General features: G+C 43.5%; 1 protein-coding gene across 2 annotated transcripts in view; it reads left to right on the plus strand.

Annotated features, from left to right (window-relative positions):
* The window catches only part of OTULIN (OTU deubiquitinase with linear linkage specificity), a 38,254-nt gene extending 30,939 nt beyond the window's left edge, over nucleotides 1–7,315 (plus strand). For both annotated transcript variants that reach the window (XM_005556604.5, XM_073993158.1), the window contains one exon: nucleotides 1,570–7,315. In XM_005556604.5, coding sequence (XP_005556661.3) covers nucleotides 1,570–1,764 — 195 coding nt within the window. In that variant the 3' untranslated portion in view covers nucleotides 1,765–7,315. The remainder of the gene's footprint in view (nucleotides 1–1,569) is intronic.
* Nucleotides 7,316–17,706: the final 10,391 nt, after the last annotated feature.

The following is a 17,706-nucleotide window of genomic DNA, read 5'->3' on the forward strand; positions in this document are numbered from 1 at the left end:
CAGGACAGATACTGCAAGGATTAGAGAGCTGAGTTAGGTTCCATTCTGAGCTGTCCTGGAGTGTGAAGCTCTTCTTCTTATTGCCAAGTATGTAGGAAGGAGTGTAGACTGATGGTCACTGCTGGGTCAGGCAGGGCTGATGATAGTTACTTTCAAAAGTTATCTGTACTCATAATGTGGGTTACTTATGTCTCCTGAACCATAGCAAGTACCTTGCAGTCAAAAGGCTTATAGAGGATGGTTTGCATATTAGACTAAAGTTAGTCTTTTCCGAGACCCTATAAGGTCTGCTGTGATGGTAAGTTCATTCTTTTTTTTTTTTTTTTTTTAATAAGATATTTTCAATTTCTTTTTTGAAGTATATATACCATAAAGTTCATTCTTTTAAAGTTTTGCAGCCATCACTACAGTCTAATTTTAGAGCATTTTGTCAAAAGAAACCCCATGCCCATTAGTAACCACTTTCTCTTCTAACCTTAGGCAGCCACTAATCTACTTTCTGTCTCAATGGGTTTGCCTAGATTCTGGACATTTCATATGAATGGAATCATATATTATGTGGTCTTTTGTTTATGGCTCTTTGATTTAGCATAATGTTTTTTAAGATTTCATCCACATTGTACCATGTATTAGTAGTTCATTCCTTTTTATTGATAAGTAATATCCCATTGTATGGATGGATCACATTTCATTCATCTGTTCAATAGTTTGATGGGTATTTGGATTGTTTCTACTTTTTAGTTCTGTAAATAACCCTGCTATGAACGTTCATGTATAATTTTTTTATGTGAACATATGTTTTTAGTTCTTTTGAGTATACACCGAGAAGTGGAATTGCTGGGTCATATGGTAATTCTTTAACATTTTGAGGAACTGCTAGACTGTTTGCAAAGCAGCTGTACCATTTTACATTCCCACCGGCAGTATATCAGTGTCCTGTTTCACCATATCTTCACCAACACTTCTGACTTTTTTTTATTGGGGTGAAGTTCATGTAATATAAAATTGACCATTTTAAAGTGTACATCTCATTGACATTTAGTACACTGCCAGTGACCACCACCTATATGAAGTTCTAAAACATGTCACCCCCAAAGAAAATCCTGTGCTCATGAAGCAGCCACTCCCTGTTATCATCTTACTGGTTATAGTCATTCTAGTGGGTGTGAGGCACTATCTCATTGTAGTTGGATTTGGATTTCTCTGATGACTCACAATGTTGAGCATCTTTCCATGGTCAGTTCTTGGTCAGTTGTATATCTTCTTTGGAGAAAGGTGTCTGTTCAGATCCTTTGCCTAATTTTTAAGATGGTTATTTGGTTTTTTGTTATGTTAATTGTTGTAAGAGTTCTTTATTCTGGATACAGGACCCTTATCAGACATATGATCCATTCTTTGTTCTGCCTTTTTTTTTTTAGTAGAAAAGGATGGGGGCTGGGCCCAAAGCAGGAGGAAAAAAGGTTGTGGCTTCACCATTGCTGTGCACTGTGGGATAATGGGTGGAACATGGTGTTAAGCCACATCTTTCAGTGTGATCTTCCTCAGATACCCGTTTGTTCTTCTTCCCAGGTTGAAATGTTCCTTCTTGCCTATGCTGTGCGCCACACCATCCAGGTGTACCGGCTCTCCAAGTACAACACGGAAGAATTCATCACAGTCTACCCCACCGACCCACCCAAGGACTGGCCAGTGGTAACGCTCATTGCCGAGGACGATCGGCACTATAACATCCCCGTCAGAGTGTGTGAGGAGACCAGTCTATGACAGACGCATGCTCCTGACAGCCTGGCGACGTGGCGAAGATGCACAGGTGGCTTCTGGGCTTGGGCTGCAGGCTTGGGGGTCTCTTAAGAACAATCACTGAGAAGAACCCTTGGGCCCCTGGGAGCCAAGTTGGACAGGATGTCCTGAAGACTAGCTTTTGATAAGAGAAATTAACCAAGTCTTTCCCCTCATCTATGATGCAGTATATTTCAGTGGGGGCCTTCTGAGCACACCTGTTCGATGGTGCAAACCATATCTTCTCCAGAAGGCAAATACTTTTGTGTCAGAGGAAACTCAGTTTTGGAGAGGAATATGTTCTTTATATCTCAAATCAAAACTCTCTCTAATGGTAAACTGGCTTCTCATTTTTTTAAGACAGTATTTTTTTTTTTTTCTCTAGTAGTAATGGGTTTCTATAGATCTCCCTATACAGTCTGCTTTAACTCAGGACCTTGAGGTTATGAGACTGATGTGCTGCCCACTGCACTAAGGGGGCCTCTAACAGTCTGCTGGGTATAATTCTGGGATGGATCTGTTACTGGCATAGTCATGACAACCTCTGGTAATCTTATCTTCTCTTTCTTATGAAGGGAAGAGCAATGGTTTGGACTTGCATCTTAATTAAGCCTATTTTAGGCAGATTGTTTTGCAGTAGATTAAGAATTGGGTCCCAAAGTGGGTTATTTCAAGGCATTTTTGAAGACTGGAGGAGCCATAGGAGGGAGTAGTGAGGGAACCTAGAACTTCTTGCTCCTTGTGACTATGACAGGTGTCTGATACCCCCAGCACACTGGAGTCTGGGGCTTGGTGCAGGTGGTGCCCCATCAGTGTGGACAGACACTACTTGCCTTTGTGGTTTAGTGTTGGAAACTTTAATTACTCTGCAGTTCCATAGATTCACGATTTTATAGCCAGACAGTTTGTATCCACCTATTTTCAGAGGAGGGACCCAAGGCCAAATTACTTTGAGGTAGAGCTTAGCTGGAGCTGAGTTTTCCTGTGCTCTTTTCATGCTGTGTTGAAGGGTGTGCCCATTGCCAGATCTGTGTAACCCATCTGGGGCAGGGGTTGAGTGACAGCAAACCATCTTAAAATTTTTCATGAGTATTTAAGGAGAAGCATGTAGGAATATGAGTACAAAAGTGTGGCTGAGCCACGTATGCCCTTGATTGGTTTTGGGAAGCCTGAGGGAGGCAGCCTTCCTGGCTACGAGCCATCGCCTGCCCAGTCAGGCTAAGGGTGGTGGATGGGGTGGTGAAGGGGCAGCTCTGCTGAGCATGTTCTGTCTTATGGCCTGAATTGTCCTCAAGGGGTGTGGACTGCAGATGGTGTTCACACGAACCGGAGACATCACTGTTTAGGATTCTACTGGCAGCCTCTGAATTGGCTCGATGTTCGTGGAGGTGGTGTTTCCCTGAAGTACTGAGCTTTGTTTTATAATAATTAAAATCTTTATTTGGTCCAATTTAATATAGTTTAGAAGCTATCTTTTTTTTTTTTTTTGAGGCAAACCTTTTTTGAAAAGGTAAATTTTGTTTTTAATTAAAAGTAAAGTCTTAGTTAAGAAAACTCAGGATGCACAAAACTATTCAGACTGTTACTTTAGCTTTCTCCCATTACCTCATCAGTAATATTCACCACATTTTGCTAAATGTTTATTGATTAGAGTGTCGGAATCAAATTCTGCTCTAAATGTGTGTGAATACATTGGAGAGGCTTCGTGTTTTTCACTGTGAAATGCAATTGTGCCTTGAATAAGAAGGTACCTAGAAGCCAAATTAAAGTAATAATGACTTCTTATTGGCTTTGATTTTTCATTGTAGTATATGGGATTTTACAGCAGGAAATGCTTACCATTCATTTCTGGTATTTTTTAAAGCACAACTCGAAACATTCAGATTGTACATACATAGCAGTAGGGATCTGTGCCCTTCAGGTACATTGAATCTGACCATTAGTTCATATATGTCATCGAATTTTAAGAATACTCATGTTAATAATAGTCATCTATCCTTGCATTTTGAAAATGTTCTTATCTTTGTGAACTTGAATTGGATTTCTGGGCAAAAGAATGTGTTTCTTTTATGTGGCTTTCTGTCTGAAGGCCTTGTCAGAATCTGTCGGGCTCTTGTTTAGGTTTAGTGGGATCATGGCGTTAGAGAAGCAAAGCTTTCAAAGATACAGTACTTCAGGAAATAGAAATGATTGACCAACTTTAAAAATAAATATGCAGCTTCAGTTGCCCAGAATCTGAGTTCCATTTCTCATTCTTGGTCTTGAGCTGGTCAGGTGACATCAGCAGATTAGAAGTTGAATGGAGATTAAATGGATTCAGGAGGATGTTCCACTTAGAGCAGTCTTCAAAATGATAAGGTGTTCTAGAAGAAAGGAATATAGTAGGAACTAGACTATGCCTAAGTTTCTATCCCAGAGTTTCTTGCAAGAGTTTAGGAGTTTTGGACCTTGGGTATTGGCAGAAAAGTTATCTCCATCTTTTGCAAGCATGACTTTTATACCTGTGAGCTCATTTAAGGTGCATTTAAACCTGAAATAATTTCCCTGTGTTATGCTTCATGGAATTAACATTGCTTTTCCAGAACATTTTCAGATTCCCCTCCTTACATCCTGAGCTGCTTCTGCGTATACATCTGTTGATTTTACCCATGCAGGAGGAACAATGCTAGTCACATTAGAGAACAAGAAACCAGTAATACATGGTCTCTAACTGATGATTTGGGCCTGGATTTGATTGAAAGTGTTTGCAGTTCCTCTTCCTTAGAATACAGAGTGGATGAAAATGTTTTCAATGCACAGAACAGGATGAATCCTTTTTTCTTTATATAGTGACTTACACTTTTGTTCCTCTATTATATATTCAGTTAGTGTCTGATAAGATTTTCTTTGCTTAAGGATAACAGACATTGCTTTGGTATGTTTTGTTTTTTTCCCTCCACTTTTGGAGCTTATCAGGTAAAAATCTCAAGCCACATGAATTGTTAACACCTCTGTTGGGAAAAGCCTTTGTGAGTTTTTATGTACTAGGTCTTTGTTTTTGTTATTCATCCTGTGTTGTTATTCATCGTGTCCTGCTTCTTTTCCCAATGTGCTGTTTTACCTAAGAGTTAGTCTACTTTCTGAAGATCTTTTAGAGAGAGGCTCTGGAGTGCTGAATCACCTTTAATGATATAGCATTCCTGCCATCTCGGCATCTACGTAGGACTTCCATAGACTTCCTGAATGTGTCTTCTTCAGACACTAAAGTACAGTTGGATCATTTTCTTATCTCTTTTTCTTAAGCAGTACTTTGCAGGTACTCCCCTTTGAAAGCCAGAAGCATAAACCCTTGGGGAATCTAACTTGTAGACATGCAGAAAAAGAACTGCCTTTATGTGAGATCTGTGAGTACTTAAAAATAAAGCCCTCAGTGTGTGTGAAGTGTATGAGAAATAAATAGAATTCCCAAATAGTTTAGCAAAGGCAGGGCACAATATCAAATAATTTAAAAGTGGTCCAAGGAACTGTAAGAAGAAGGAACTCATTCTAGAATAAATGTTAAAATGTTAAATTCAAGAACAAAACCACAGATGCCAGACAAACTTCCTGTGCTTAAATTATAGAAGAATAAAAGTCTGAATGAATGGAAAGCCTTACGTGTATACAGTTTACAAATTCCTATTTCTAAAATTTAAGTCCCTTATTTAACAGAAGTATATATTTTAATGCTTAACTGTCTTGGGAAACCTGATTTGTGACATCATCTAAGAGGATGGAAAGACCAGGGAGCCAGTGCCACGTTGAACAGAACAGTGGTTTAGTGAATGTGTGAGGAAAGACACGGGCAACTGATTACTAATGTTTTTGTAATTCAGTTTATAACTTGGAGCCATGAAAAGCAACAAAACTAAACTGTTTTGACAGGCTTTTCCTGTAAGTCACTAGCAGTAGGTGTGAGGTGGGCTTGCCCATGACCAGAAGGGGTGCGTCTGTGTGTGCACATGCATGTGTGTGCACGCATGTTGGTCTGCAGTCACAGCATACCTTTATGTGCATGTGTCCTCGCAGCTTGGAACTCAGCAGTATTCTGGGAGAGTGGGGGTGGAGGTGAACTGTCCCATGTATTGTATTATATATTTTTTGAGATGGAGACTTGCTCTGTTGCCCAGGCTGGAGTGCAGTGGCGCAATCTCAGCTCACTGCAACTTTTGCCTCCTGGTTCAAGCAATTCTCCTGCCTCAGCCTCCCGAATAGCTGGGATTACAGGCATGCACCACCACTCCCAGCTAATTTTTGTATTTTTAGTAGAGATGGGGTTTCACCATGTTAGCCAGGCTGGTGTTGAGCTCCTGGCCTCAGGTGATCCACCTTCTTTGGCCTCCCAAAGTGCTGAGATTACAGGCGTGAGCTACCGTGTCTGGCCCCATGTATTGTATTTTTTTCAGTGTATATTGAAATCTACTACCGGGAATGGTGGAATGGGTTTTGGTATGTATAATGGAAATACATAGAGTGGTTATTAAATCTAGAAACACATACATTAATTGTATTAAAATGCTATATCAATACATCATTTATGATGTGTATCTGGTCCCAGATCTCATGGCCACCAGTTTGTTTAAGCATTTTTAATGCTTTTTAATAGCATTCAGTAGCATTAATGGAGGAGGACACTGTGTTTTCTCAGTTAATCTCATTGATTTGTTTGGTATAAGTTTGGGTCAGAAATGAAACTGCCATAACATGGATCAGTACAAGGAAGGGATACAGGGCTTAAAATGTCCACAGTCTTGGCAGTGGACTTGGCAGTTCTCCCAGTAAGCAGAAGTACTTGAGCTTAATTCTGAACTTCAAAATAATATTTTATACTTAATTTTAGGAGCTTTCATTTACAGATTGAAAAATGCCTTGACTGTATTCACATAAATGGTGCTCAAACCTTGTACCCCTTATAAGAACTGCAGCAGTCCACAGTAATGTTGGTTACTTCTGAGTATTTTGATAAAGGAACAAAGTCAAAATGAATGTATTTAATAAGCTTCTTTCTCATTTCCATTGTTTTTATAAAAATATTTTGGTATTGTTGCCTGCATTTTAGCCACTACTAACTTTTTGTATTATGAATTCGGAGAGGATAACAAGCCAACTTTAGACCTTCTGCCAGGGGCAATGGTGTTTTTCTTCCATGGGTAAGCCATTGTGAATGGAGGCCAGCGGGGCAGCACACTGTGTGAACCTGGCAGCACTCATCTTGGCTTGTTTAGCAGTCCCTCTGTTTACACCGTAAGATGTTCAGCATGGGTCCAAAATTCCGCCTGCTCTGAAAAACATGCCCCCGAGGCTCTAGGCAGTTTGGGGCCTTGGTTTCCACCTGCAGATGTGGTCAGATGCCTGGCTTCTGGGGCCAGAGTTTCCTCTGTTACTTGTTGAGTCTCTTGTCTTCGCTGTCAGAAGCTGAACCGACTTGGGGGCTTTGCTGTTGATCCACTTTAGCAAACCTTGCTGCAGAGGACTGTAAAAACAAATAACTAAAAATAAACTTAGAAAATACAACTCAGAAGCCTGGCTGTGTTGCTGTGGTAAAATGTTTGCCTTTGAGGACTTTGGCAGATTGTGCTACTGCATTGGGCTTTAACTTTCTGGCACCCGCAAGGCAGACCTATGATGTCCACATGGCTGACTCTTGACCCCTGGCCATTGTGAGCAGAGGAATCAAGGGTTTAGTGAGGCAGTATTGGGCAGTGCAGAAGAGTTAGATGAGATGAAGCAGTTAGCACAGTGCTTAACCCATACTAAGTGCCCCCAACCCTGCCAACCAAATTAGGTGCATAGTTACCAGCTTGGGTCTGAATTCAACAGCATTCCCACTGCCCACTGAAAGGGTGGGCTTGGACAGTTCCTGAACCTCCCTAAATCTGTTTCTTCATCTTTACCACACACGGTCTGTCTCAGTGGTGGTGTGGATTAAGTGAGGTGCTAGCACTTATTAGGGGAAGATCCCCCAGACCTGCAAAGCAGGGCCGCTGCCGCAATTCTGACCCAGTCTTGCTGTGTGTTTGCCACAAAGAGGTGTGGTGTGTGCGAGACATTTCTTTATGAACCATTTACACTGCTGGAAATGTACCCAGCAATGTGATGGCAAGAACTTTAACAAATTGCTAATGAATCAGACTCGCATTGGAAGAAGTTAATCATCTGAAGATCGGGGAAGACTGGACTTTCAGAGGTATCTTGGAGCTAGAGAATGAAGTTTGAGTCAGCCGAGCTCTGCCTTCCTGTTTGTCGAAGAACTGGAGTCCGGGAGTCTTGCAAAATGGAGCTGGGCTTCTGAAGAACCCATTGGATAGGTACTGGGCATCCATTAGACAGCAGTGCTACGTTGGTCACGTGTAGCAGAAAGACCTCCCCACTGTGAACAGTAAACCACTTTCCTCCTCCACTGGCCCATTCATTTGGATTGATACACTTCTTCAGTGTCAGAAATGCACTTTCTCCCTCTACCTCTCTGAATTACGGTGCTCTGCTCAACTTGGTGGCCAGTGGTTCTTGAATTTCCTTTTCCACCGCCTTCTCCCACTCAAGAAAGTAGAGAGAAAAACAGGGATGCAGGCTGTGGGTCTTATGGAAGCCCTTTCCAACCATTAAATAAAGAACACCAGCTGCATTATGTGTGTTTAAAATGAGAGGTTGTTTATACAGTACTTTTCTATTGACCACTTCCATCTTGCCTGAAACCTGGGCATTCTTTCCGTAGCTTCTCTGAATTTTCTGTCCCACGTCCTCACCCCTACCCTTGCCTTTTGTCTGGGCTCGGTTCCCTGTTCATATTCTTTTCTGACATTAAACTCTTGCTAGTTGAGTGTGTGCTTGAAACGTCTTACCAAGTCGTTCTTTAAGTGGTACCATTGATGTACAGTCCCATTGGAGAGCACGTGTACGTTTCCTTAGGCCCTTCCAACACTGGCTTTATCAGACATTTTGATCTTTGCTGAGCTGATGGTTGGAAGTCTGATTTGCATTTCTTTACTTGAGAAAGGCTGAGCGTGTTTTCATTTGTATAAATCATTTTCAGGTCCTTTCCTGGGAGCCATCTGTTCATGTCTTTTATAACCACTTTTGAGTGTTCTATCTGAATTTCACAGAAATGAGATAGATGTAGGGTGGGAGCAGCAGGAAGGAACGGCGGACCAAGGAGTGTTAGGGATTCCATGTCAGGCCCTTTGGTTGCAAGTAACAAGAACTCAGAGTATTTTAGTTCAAAAAGGGTTTGGCCTTCTTTATGGACAAGAAGAGAGCACTGAAGACCAGATGGTCACGGGAGGGAGGGCTGTTGTGCTTGTGTCCTAGAGTTGCCATGTTCAGGGTAGGAATATGAGAATGCCTGCATCCATTCATCAAAGAGTGCCGACTCTGGGGCCAGGCATGGTTCCAAGCTTGGGGATGTAGGGGTGAGCTGGCCGAGGCACAGTCTTCCCAGCCCTTTCCATCCTCACCCCAGCCCTCCCCATCTGCACCTCCCGCTGTGCCCACCCTCCCCAGCCCTCCTTTCTGCAGCCCTCCCCACCTTTCACAGACTCTTGTGTATTTGTCACTGGTGAGCAGAACTGGCATGACTCCAGGGATGGAATCACAAAGCAACTATTTTTGTTTAAGACATAATTCAGTCGGAGACCTTCTACCCCTGGTGAAAACTCAACTCAGGGCGACCCATCACCTTTTTGAGTGGAATCTTTGAGGCCCCCTCTGCCTTCCCACTTCTTGTCCCTGGCTCAGGGCCTTCCCATGTGCCTTGACCAAGGCAGCTCCTGGGATGTGCTAATGCTGTTGCCTCCTACCACCACTTCCTCCTTTGCAGCTCCTAGGAAGCCAGCGATAGCTCCAGCTTCTTTCTGCTGAGCCCTGTCCACCCCGCTAGGTGGCCTTTTGGGGCAGGCCTTAAGATGATTCCAGGCAAGCTTGTTGATCTGAGGCCAGGGTCTGGGCCAAGGGAAAGACTTTTGGACCCCCTGCCGTGTCAAACTCGGGATTTGCCAGTCGGCTCCAGTGCTCTTCTATTAGATTTGATGGGTGAGTCAGACACCAGCCCACTGTCTCCAGGACCCCATTTCAAGCTTTGAGTATTGCAACCCCCTGCTTCAGAAGGAGTAGGACTCAGTGTCGCTCTCTGCAAAGAAACCATCTCTACAAAGTCTTTTCAAATATCTACTCTTGGTCCTTTTTTGCCCTCCTCATGGTGAGGGATGGCAGAGTCAGGGAGTTCAGATTCCTGCAGCAGGAGGCCAGGTGCCATCAGGAGTCCCCATTTTGTGTGGCCACCTTCTCTTTGGTGTGAGTGTCGTCCTCTCTGGCTGGGTTCTTATTTTCTACACGTAGCCCAGGCGTAACCTGGTGCCCACCCGTGTTAAGTGTCAGACTGGTCCTGCAGCAGCCCAGTGCCTACAGTGAGGAAGGACCTGCCGGGCAAAGCAGGGGGCTCATCAGGCCAGGGTTTCTAGAACTGTATCCCGGGCTGCTGAGAAAGGGTGTGTGGGTTGCGTGATGCAGAGTTCCAGGAGATGTCATTTCCATCATAGTCCAAGGAAACACTTGAGCCTGGTGGAGGGAGATGGTTCTGGAGGGAAGCTTCTGTAGCATCCAAGCCCAAGGTGGGCAGGAGCCCCTGAGCCGAGCTGCTGGGACTGAAGAGGAAAAGGAGGGAGTGGGAGTGAGATGCTAGGAGGCAGCGCTGATGGGACTGAGAGGAGTGGGACATGGAGTGGGTTTCTGGGTGGGTACCTCTGTGACTCCTCTAGATGGGGGAGACTGGAGAAAGTGTAGAAGGGGTGAGGAAAGAGTGTGCAGGGATGGGCTGAAGGCCATGGCCCTTCTTGGACCCTGAGGAGATGTTGGGAGGTGACTGGATACACCCAGTGACTGGTCTGAAGATTGGGAACAAGTTAGGGCTGGAAAAACAGACTTGGGCATCACCGCTGTATTTGGAGCTGGAAATAGGCCCAGATTAGGGAACCTTGGCGCATGAGGACTGGATTCCCAGTGAAGGTGGAAGTCGGCCTGCCAGCCGTTTATATACTTTTCTGAAGAGCATGGAATTAAATAGCATTGGGCAGGTTGGCATTGGGAGAAAGAGAAGAACCAGGCGAGGTTAGGACGTGACCTTGCTGGCATGATGGAGGAAACGCTCTTTACCTCAGACCACACATGAACTGCAAGCATCTGCCCTGATGGGGCAGTGGAGATACAGGCCGCTCTCCTTAGCCGTTTCCTTTAGACCAAGAGAACTTTTATCATGTAGCAGATGAAAGACCCGATGAGAATTTGAGATTTATAGTATAATGTAAAGTTCGGAAATAATGATTGCATTTGTTAATTCTATTTCTGTCTTTGGAATCAAGGGTTTCTGAACCTGAGATAAGCAGTTTTTTTTGTTTCATAAAAGCTCTAGTCATTTTTCTTTGTTGAAAGTGGACCACAGTAATGTTCTTGGATTTGTTGGCTGAAGCATTTCCATGTGGCTTAGAAGCTTTGCAGACACAGCACCCCCGCCTTCCTGAACTGCCATTGGCCACTGCAAATCCTGGTGGTACAGTAGATAAGAGCTGTGTAGAAAAGATCTTGTTCTAGAGGAGAGGAGGCTGATCCACAGGCATCTAGTCACTTGCCTGAATCACAGCTAATAAGCAGCAGACAGAATGAGGACTCACAGCGCCTGATTTACTTTTTCCTTTTGTTCGAAGCCCAGTGTATTGAACTGGGCAATCAGCATGGTATTTACTGTCTTACATTGTCCAGGTAAGAAACCTGGAGCTTGTTGGGAGCAGAATTACAAATATATATATTTTATACTGACTGCTGTAGTCAATTTGAATCAAAAACTACGCAAATATTTTATTTGTATTTTAGAGATGGGGTTTTGCTCTGTTGCTTAGGCTGGATTCCAACTCCTGTACCTGGAATTCCAATTATAGCCTTCCCTGCACCTAAGCATTTCCTTTAAGTGTCCAAAAAAAAAAAAAAAAAAAAAAACAACTGAGAAGAAGGCATAGTTTTCTCCACGATTTTTGAGAAATTCTCCATGATTTTTCTCCTGAGCTAAGCAAGTGAGACTACAGAGGATAAAGAGGAAGGTATGGAAGGCAGAGATACCAGGGGGCAGGGCTTGGTGAGACTCCACTGGCGGTGGGGGGTCGTGGAGGAGGTTTCCAGGTGGGAGGTAAATGTGCCTCCTCTTGATGGAGATGTCAGGGGAAAGCATGGGTTGGGGTGTAGATTTGCCCCTTGTGGTATTAACAGTACCACTCCCCACAGGGACAGTCAGTGATGTTGGGGCCAGCGCAGCTCTGCACTGTCTTTAAGGCAACCAGGAACTGAACACACCTGACCCGAGAGCTAGGCCTGAGGACATGGCATAGCCCATGCACTGGGGCCAGGAGCACAGCTCTGAAGCCTTCAAAAACATGGTTGGTGTTTGAGGCAGTAAGAGAGAAGCACAGTGGAGGTAGGACTGAGCTCTGGGATTTTAACAAAAGGAGCAGTAAGGAAGGATATAGGCAATCCCAAATGAGTCTGTAGGATGCCTAGAATCTTACTGACTACAGGTATGTAATGAAACACTTTCTACAATGACTTATGAGGAGCTAAAAAAAGGTAGAGCCATCTTTCTTTGAGGTTAACATGTGATGCTTTAAGAAAAGTGATGCTGGGCGGGCACAGAGGCTCACGCCTGTAATCCCAGCACTATAGGAGGCAGAGGTTGGTGGATCACGAGGTTAGGAGATCGAGACCATCCTGGCCAACATGGTGAAACCCCGTCTCTACTAAAAATACAAAAATTAGCCAGATGTAGTGACGCATGCATGTAGTCCCAGCTACTTGGGAGGCTGAGGGAGGAGAATTGCTTGAACCCGGGAGGCAGAGGTTGCAATGAACCAAGATCACGCCCTTGCACTCCAGCCTGGTGACAAAGCAAGACTCCGTCTCAAAAAAAAAAAAAAAAAAAAAAAAAAAAAATTGATAGAAGAGTAATGCTTTTCCCATAAAGACTAAGAAGAGTAAGAATCTCTTAGATGTGAGCAGGAGGATTGTCGGGCTCTGCCCCTCTCAGGCTCACTAAACATTTGCCTCATTTTGGCATTCCCATTTGAGAAGGTGTATAGAGAAGTTGGAGAGGGTTCAGAGAAGCATTTTCAATATTACTGAAGTTAGGGGAAGTAAAAGTAATTTTAATGCAGAATAAAATCTGAAGAAATAGGTTATATTTAAGTAAGACAGGGAGTTTAGAGAAATTTCCCAGTGGTTAGAGGTTTTAGCAACCAAGGCAAAGGGCAAAATGTTAATATCTCAGGTAAATTTGATTAAAAGGGAAACTAATCAGGATTAGGAAACCACGTAAGTGCAGTAAGTAAACAGATGCATGGTTAGAATAAAAAATCAAGAAACTAAAAGCAATCTCAATTGTATGCCAAGTGTTTAAGCTTTACTTGAAGTAAAATTAGAGTATGAAACCTATTTGACAATATATGAATACAAATCGATAAACCCTGAAACAAAGCATATATAAATGCTCTTACCAATACAAAAACTTCCATCTGTTAGATACATAAACAGCACTTCCTTAAAAGCGACATATATTTTATACTGACCGCTGTAGTCAATTTTAATCAAAAACTACACAAATATTTTATTTGTATTTTAGAGACGGGGTTTTGCTCTGTTGCTTAGGCTGAATTCCAACTCCTGTGCTTAAGCGATCCTCCTGCCTCAGCCTCCCGAGTAGCTGGGACTACAGATGCACACCACTGTGCTCAGCTAAATATTTTAATGTGATTGGTTTCAACAGTTTATACCCACAGTTTTGATGTGAAACTGACAAACCTATGAGCTGACAGCCACAGCCCATGTAGAGGAATGACTCTAAGCACACTTAATTTTGTTTAAAAAAAAAAAAAAAATCTAGATGACTGCTAACATTCAGATCTGAAATGAAGAATGAGGTAATTTTATTCTTCCATTGTAGGATCTCATACCACGTTCCAAATCCTAGATCATACACAGAGTGTTAGACCAGGAAGGGACCTTAGCAATAATGGCTTAAGCCTCCCATTGGACAGATGAGCGAGGTGAGGCCAAGAAGCGTGAATGATATGGAAGCCTCCAGCTTGAATACATTCCTTAAATGAATGAGTGTTGGCATGGAACAGAATCGCGTGCATGGCTCTTGTCCACTTTCCCGAAGCCCTTCGATTAACTCCTTGGTCCTACTAGCTTCAGACAGTTCCCTGATCAGTACATCGTTAAGCAACCAAAATATCTCATTGCATCCAAGGAGCGGTGTATTTGCCACTGCAAGGTTTGTGGATATGGCAGCCCTGGGGTAAGGGGCCTGCCGCATAGTGACATGACCAACGCTGTAGGGTGCTGGGTGATTGGTGGTGATGTGTACCCTGTACTCCTTTGTTATGCAAGGGTGGTTTGAACTTAGCTTTCAGAGGCTGGATTATTCAAACCATGGGTCCCCGCATGTTTATGGCCCCACACTTCAGGGAACCAGCATCTACCTAGTTGTTATGTTCCCCAAATGTTCCCCAACGCCAAAGGTGCCGTTTCTTGCCCTGGCTCATAGCTAGGGAACGTTGCCTCTAAATCTTACAGTAAGAATTTCCATGAGGTTGTACAGTGAGTGGTACAACCATTTTTAGCTGGTCTGTCCCCTTCTTTAACCTAAGGAAACCACCACTTAAACTCTTGGAGAGAGGAAGGGTGCCTAGTTCTTGTGTGCTTTTGTTTACATATACATATTGTAGATGCTGATGTCAAGTCTTGTTAGTGAAGTGCACTTTAAGTTACATAGCCTAACTTAAAACAGGTACTACATAAAAAACATTTGCTGAATCGGTGTGTAGCTGACAGCCATCTATAAAAGTGCATATATCTTATGCAGTCTTTTAGAGATCCTGGTTGTTTGCAAATGAAGCTGAGAAAACCATTATCACTAAAATGAAATATTTTAAGAGATACTGGCTATAAATTCTCCTGGAACCACTTGGACTTGACAAAGATTTTTCAAAAATGATTTAGGAGGCCCACCTTTGATGCTCTTCCTAGCGGAAAGTTGCAAGTTAATAGATTGAATGTCCCCTCGAGAAGAAAATAAAGTCTAAACTTTCGGTCTCGCCAATCTCCTTTTTCCCTTTTGAGATCAGATAGTATACTATGTATTTGTGACTTCTCTGACTTCTGAGTGCAGTTTGGGTTGATTGCACAATGCAATTTCTCTCATTTTGAACATTTGCATGATTTTAGACATTGTGCCTTTAAAAGGGCAGGCAACAGGCCCTTTTACGTTTCTTTTCAGATTTTTCTCTACATCCTGTTTTAAGTGTGGTTAGATCAGTGGATGAGTCACATGATGTTTTTTGCTGCTTCAATGACAGAAATAGAGATTCAAAATAACCACACAGAGGAGTATCCTGAATGGTTACCAAACACGTTGCTCAAAAACATGCTTTCCTACGGTTCCAGTGCTTTATGTGAGAGCCGTCAGAGGGCTGTGTGTGAGGGCGCTGTCTACAGAATGCAGGCAGGAGCTGCTGGCTTTGAACTGGCTGAATATGCAATGCAGACATCTCAGCACTCCACATCTTTCAAAGCCCTTCCTCACACTCCACTGCAACTTTGGTTCCAAAAGAAAGATGGGGAGCAGAACTTAGAAGATAAAGGACCCCTTTTCCTGGACGTGCAATGGTCTGATTGATGAAGACGTCATCCTAAGTTTAGAAGTCAGCTCACCTGCAAAGCTGGTACTAACCGGCACATGCTGTCCTGGGCACTGTTCTGCTGAGAGAGTTACTGAAGTAGAAAGATTTTTAAATACAAGAAAATATTTCTCAAGGAAGTGTAATTACAACAGTATAAATACTTGCTATTTTGCAAAACACACTCTCCCACTTCAATTTGAAGGGGAAAAACAGTCAGCTACTGAATCTGGAAATCGATGTTTCTAGAAAGCAAGGGCATGGAAAACTCTCCCCCTGCCCCTTCCCTCCAGAAGATCCCCAAATGGGGAACAAGTGAGAGCAGGGAGCTGCTAACATTTCACACTTCTTCTTCTGAAGATTTAAGTGAATAAATTTTCTGAGAGTTATGATATGTAATGATTATTCCAACCAGGAGAGAGATCCAGAGGGCTGGGAGTGAGCACTCCTGAGCTGGCCCCACTGCGATGCACCCTGGTGTCTGGAGAACTCGGCCCAGCTCTGTCATTACCCTGGGAGCTCCCAGGCCTCCCCATCCGGGGCCCCCCACCCCTTGTACCTCCCAAGGTTCTTTATTGGGAAGACTGAGGGAGTGAAGTATAAAGTGATTTTACTATTGTAAAGCAGCTTTATTTGGCCCCCTCTGATACATCCTAAGCCAATATTAAATGTTTCAGTTTCTTAGGGAATCGGCTATCCAGGACATTTCCAAGCCAAACTACTGGCTAATGCTAAAAATCAAGGCAAAGTGAAAACAAGGGAAGAGTAACTTTGGCACAAGACAAACCCGATGCAGGCAGTCATGGGGGATGACTGGTTTTTATCCAGAAATGCAAACAAGTGGCCTTCTGCACCCCATTTGAAGAATCTCAAATGGGAGGGTTTCCTGCCAATGTGCAAATCCATCAATACTCCGTGAGCCATGTGGCTGGCAGGTCCAATCCTACCATGACTTTCCGAGTGCAAGCCTCGTCTAGTTCTTTTTGCTCAATTGTTGAGTGTCTCACTGACGCCCTTTGCCACTGAGATCCCTGTAAGTCACTACAGAACAAATGACAACTGCACATTTAGGATGACCTCGTTTCCCTCAAATAGGCCAGCAAAGGAGGAGCTCTAGCCTTGGCTTGCTCAGAGAAAACCCTCACTCTCTATGTTCTGTGCTTTGAACTGCCCAAACCTGTTTCTCAGCATCTAAATGAAAAACTACTTCATGGCCTTGTATTTTCAGATTGTATTCGTCCACAAGCAGTCACTCAATTTTGGAGAAAGTCACACCTGGTCTTTCCATGGTCTTCGACATGAGAATCTCACAGGCATGGTACCCTTCTAAATGCAGCTGTCAGCTGAACACCCTGCAATGAAAAATGTTTTGGGGGAATGTTTCTTTGGTCACAAAAGTCAAAAGGTTGCCCCTAATGACTCTGAAAAGTGGGAAGAAGAAAGGTCACTCTCCCTGGTTTGATCTCCTCTCATGTCTAGCTGGATGATGGGACTCGGTTAGAACAAACGCAGGAGAATATGCCAATTCTCAGTTTTTGCCTCAGAAGTTGTTAGGCTGTGACTTAAGCAGCCCAAGTGAAGAAAATGTATGAAGAAGGATCACATGCTTTAAGGTGAACGGTTTGGACAAGTCCTGCCAAATCAGCTCCATTGTGGTGGCCTGAGTGTGGCACTGCTTCCTGTGTTCTCAGAAACTCTAACCAAATATTATGGCCCACTGATCTTGATCCCTGAAGGGATCTCTGGAGTTATATTTCCTTATTTCCTTATATCATAATGAGGAGGCCCTTGCTGATCCTTCCTGGATTTAGAGGGAAAGGATTCGCTTTCTTTTTTTTGGGGGGGGGGGGGGACGAAGTTTTGCTCTTGTCACCCAGGCTAGAGTGCAATGGCGCTATCTCAGCTCACTGCAGCCTCTGCCTTCCGGGATCAAGCGATTCTCCTGTCTCAGCCTCCTGAATAGCTGGGATTACAGGCATATGCCACCGTGCCCAGCTAATTTTTATATTTTTAGTAGAGACGTTGTTTTGCCATGTTGGCCAGGCTGGTCTCGAACTCCTGACCTTAAGTGATCCACCTCCCCGCCCCCCGGCCTTCCAAAGTGCTGGGATTACAGGCATGAGCCACTGTGCCTGGCCTGCTTTCTCAATTTGGATCTTTAAGCTCCAACCCCAGAATCATGAAAGAGTCACACATG

The sequence above is a fragment of the Macaca fascicularis genome, chromosome 6 (assembly GCF_037993035.2).
Source record: "Macaca fascicularis isolate 582-1 chromosome 6, T2T-MFA8v1.1".
NCBI classification, from domain to species: domain Eukaryota; kingdom Metazoa; phylum Chordata; class Mammalia; order Primates; family Cercopithecidae; genus Macaca; species Macaca fascicularis.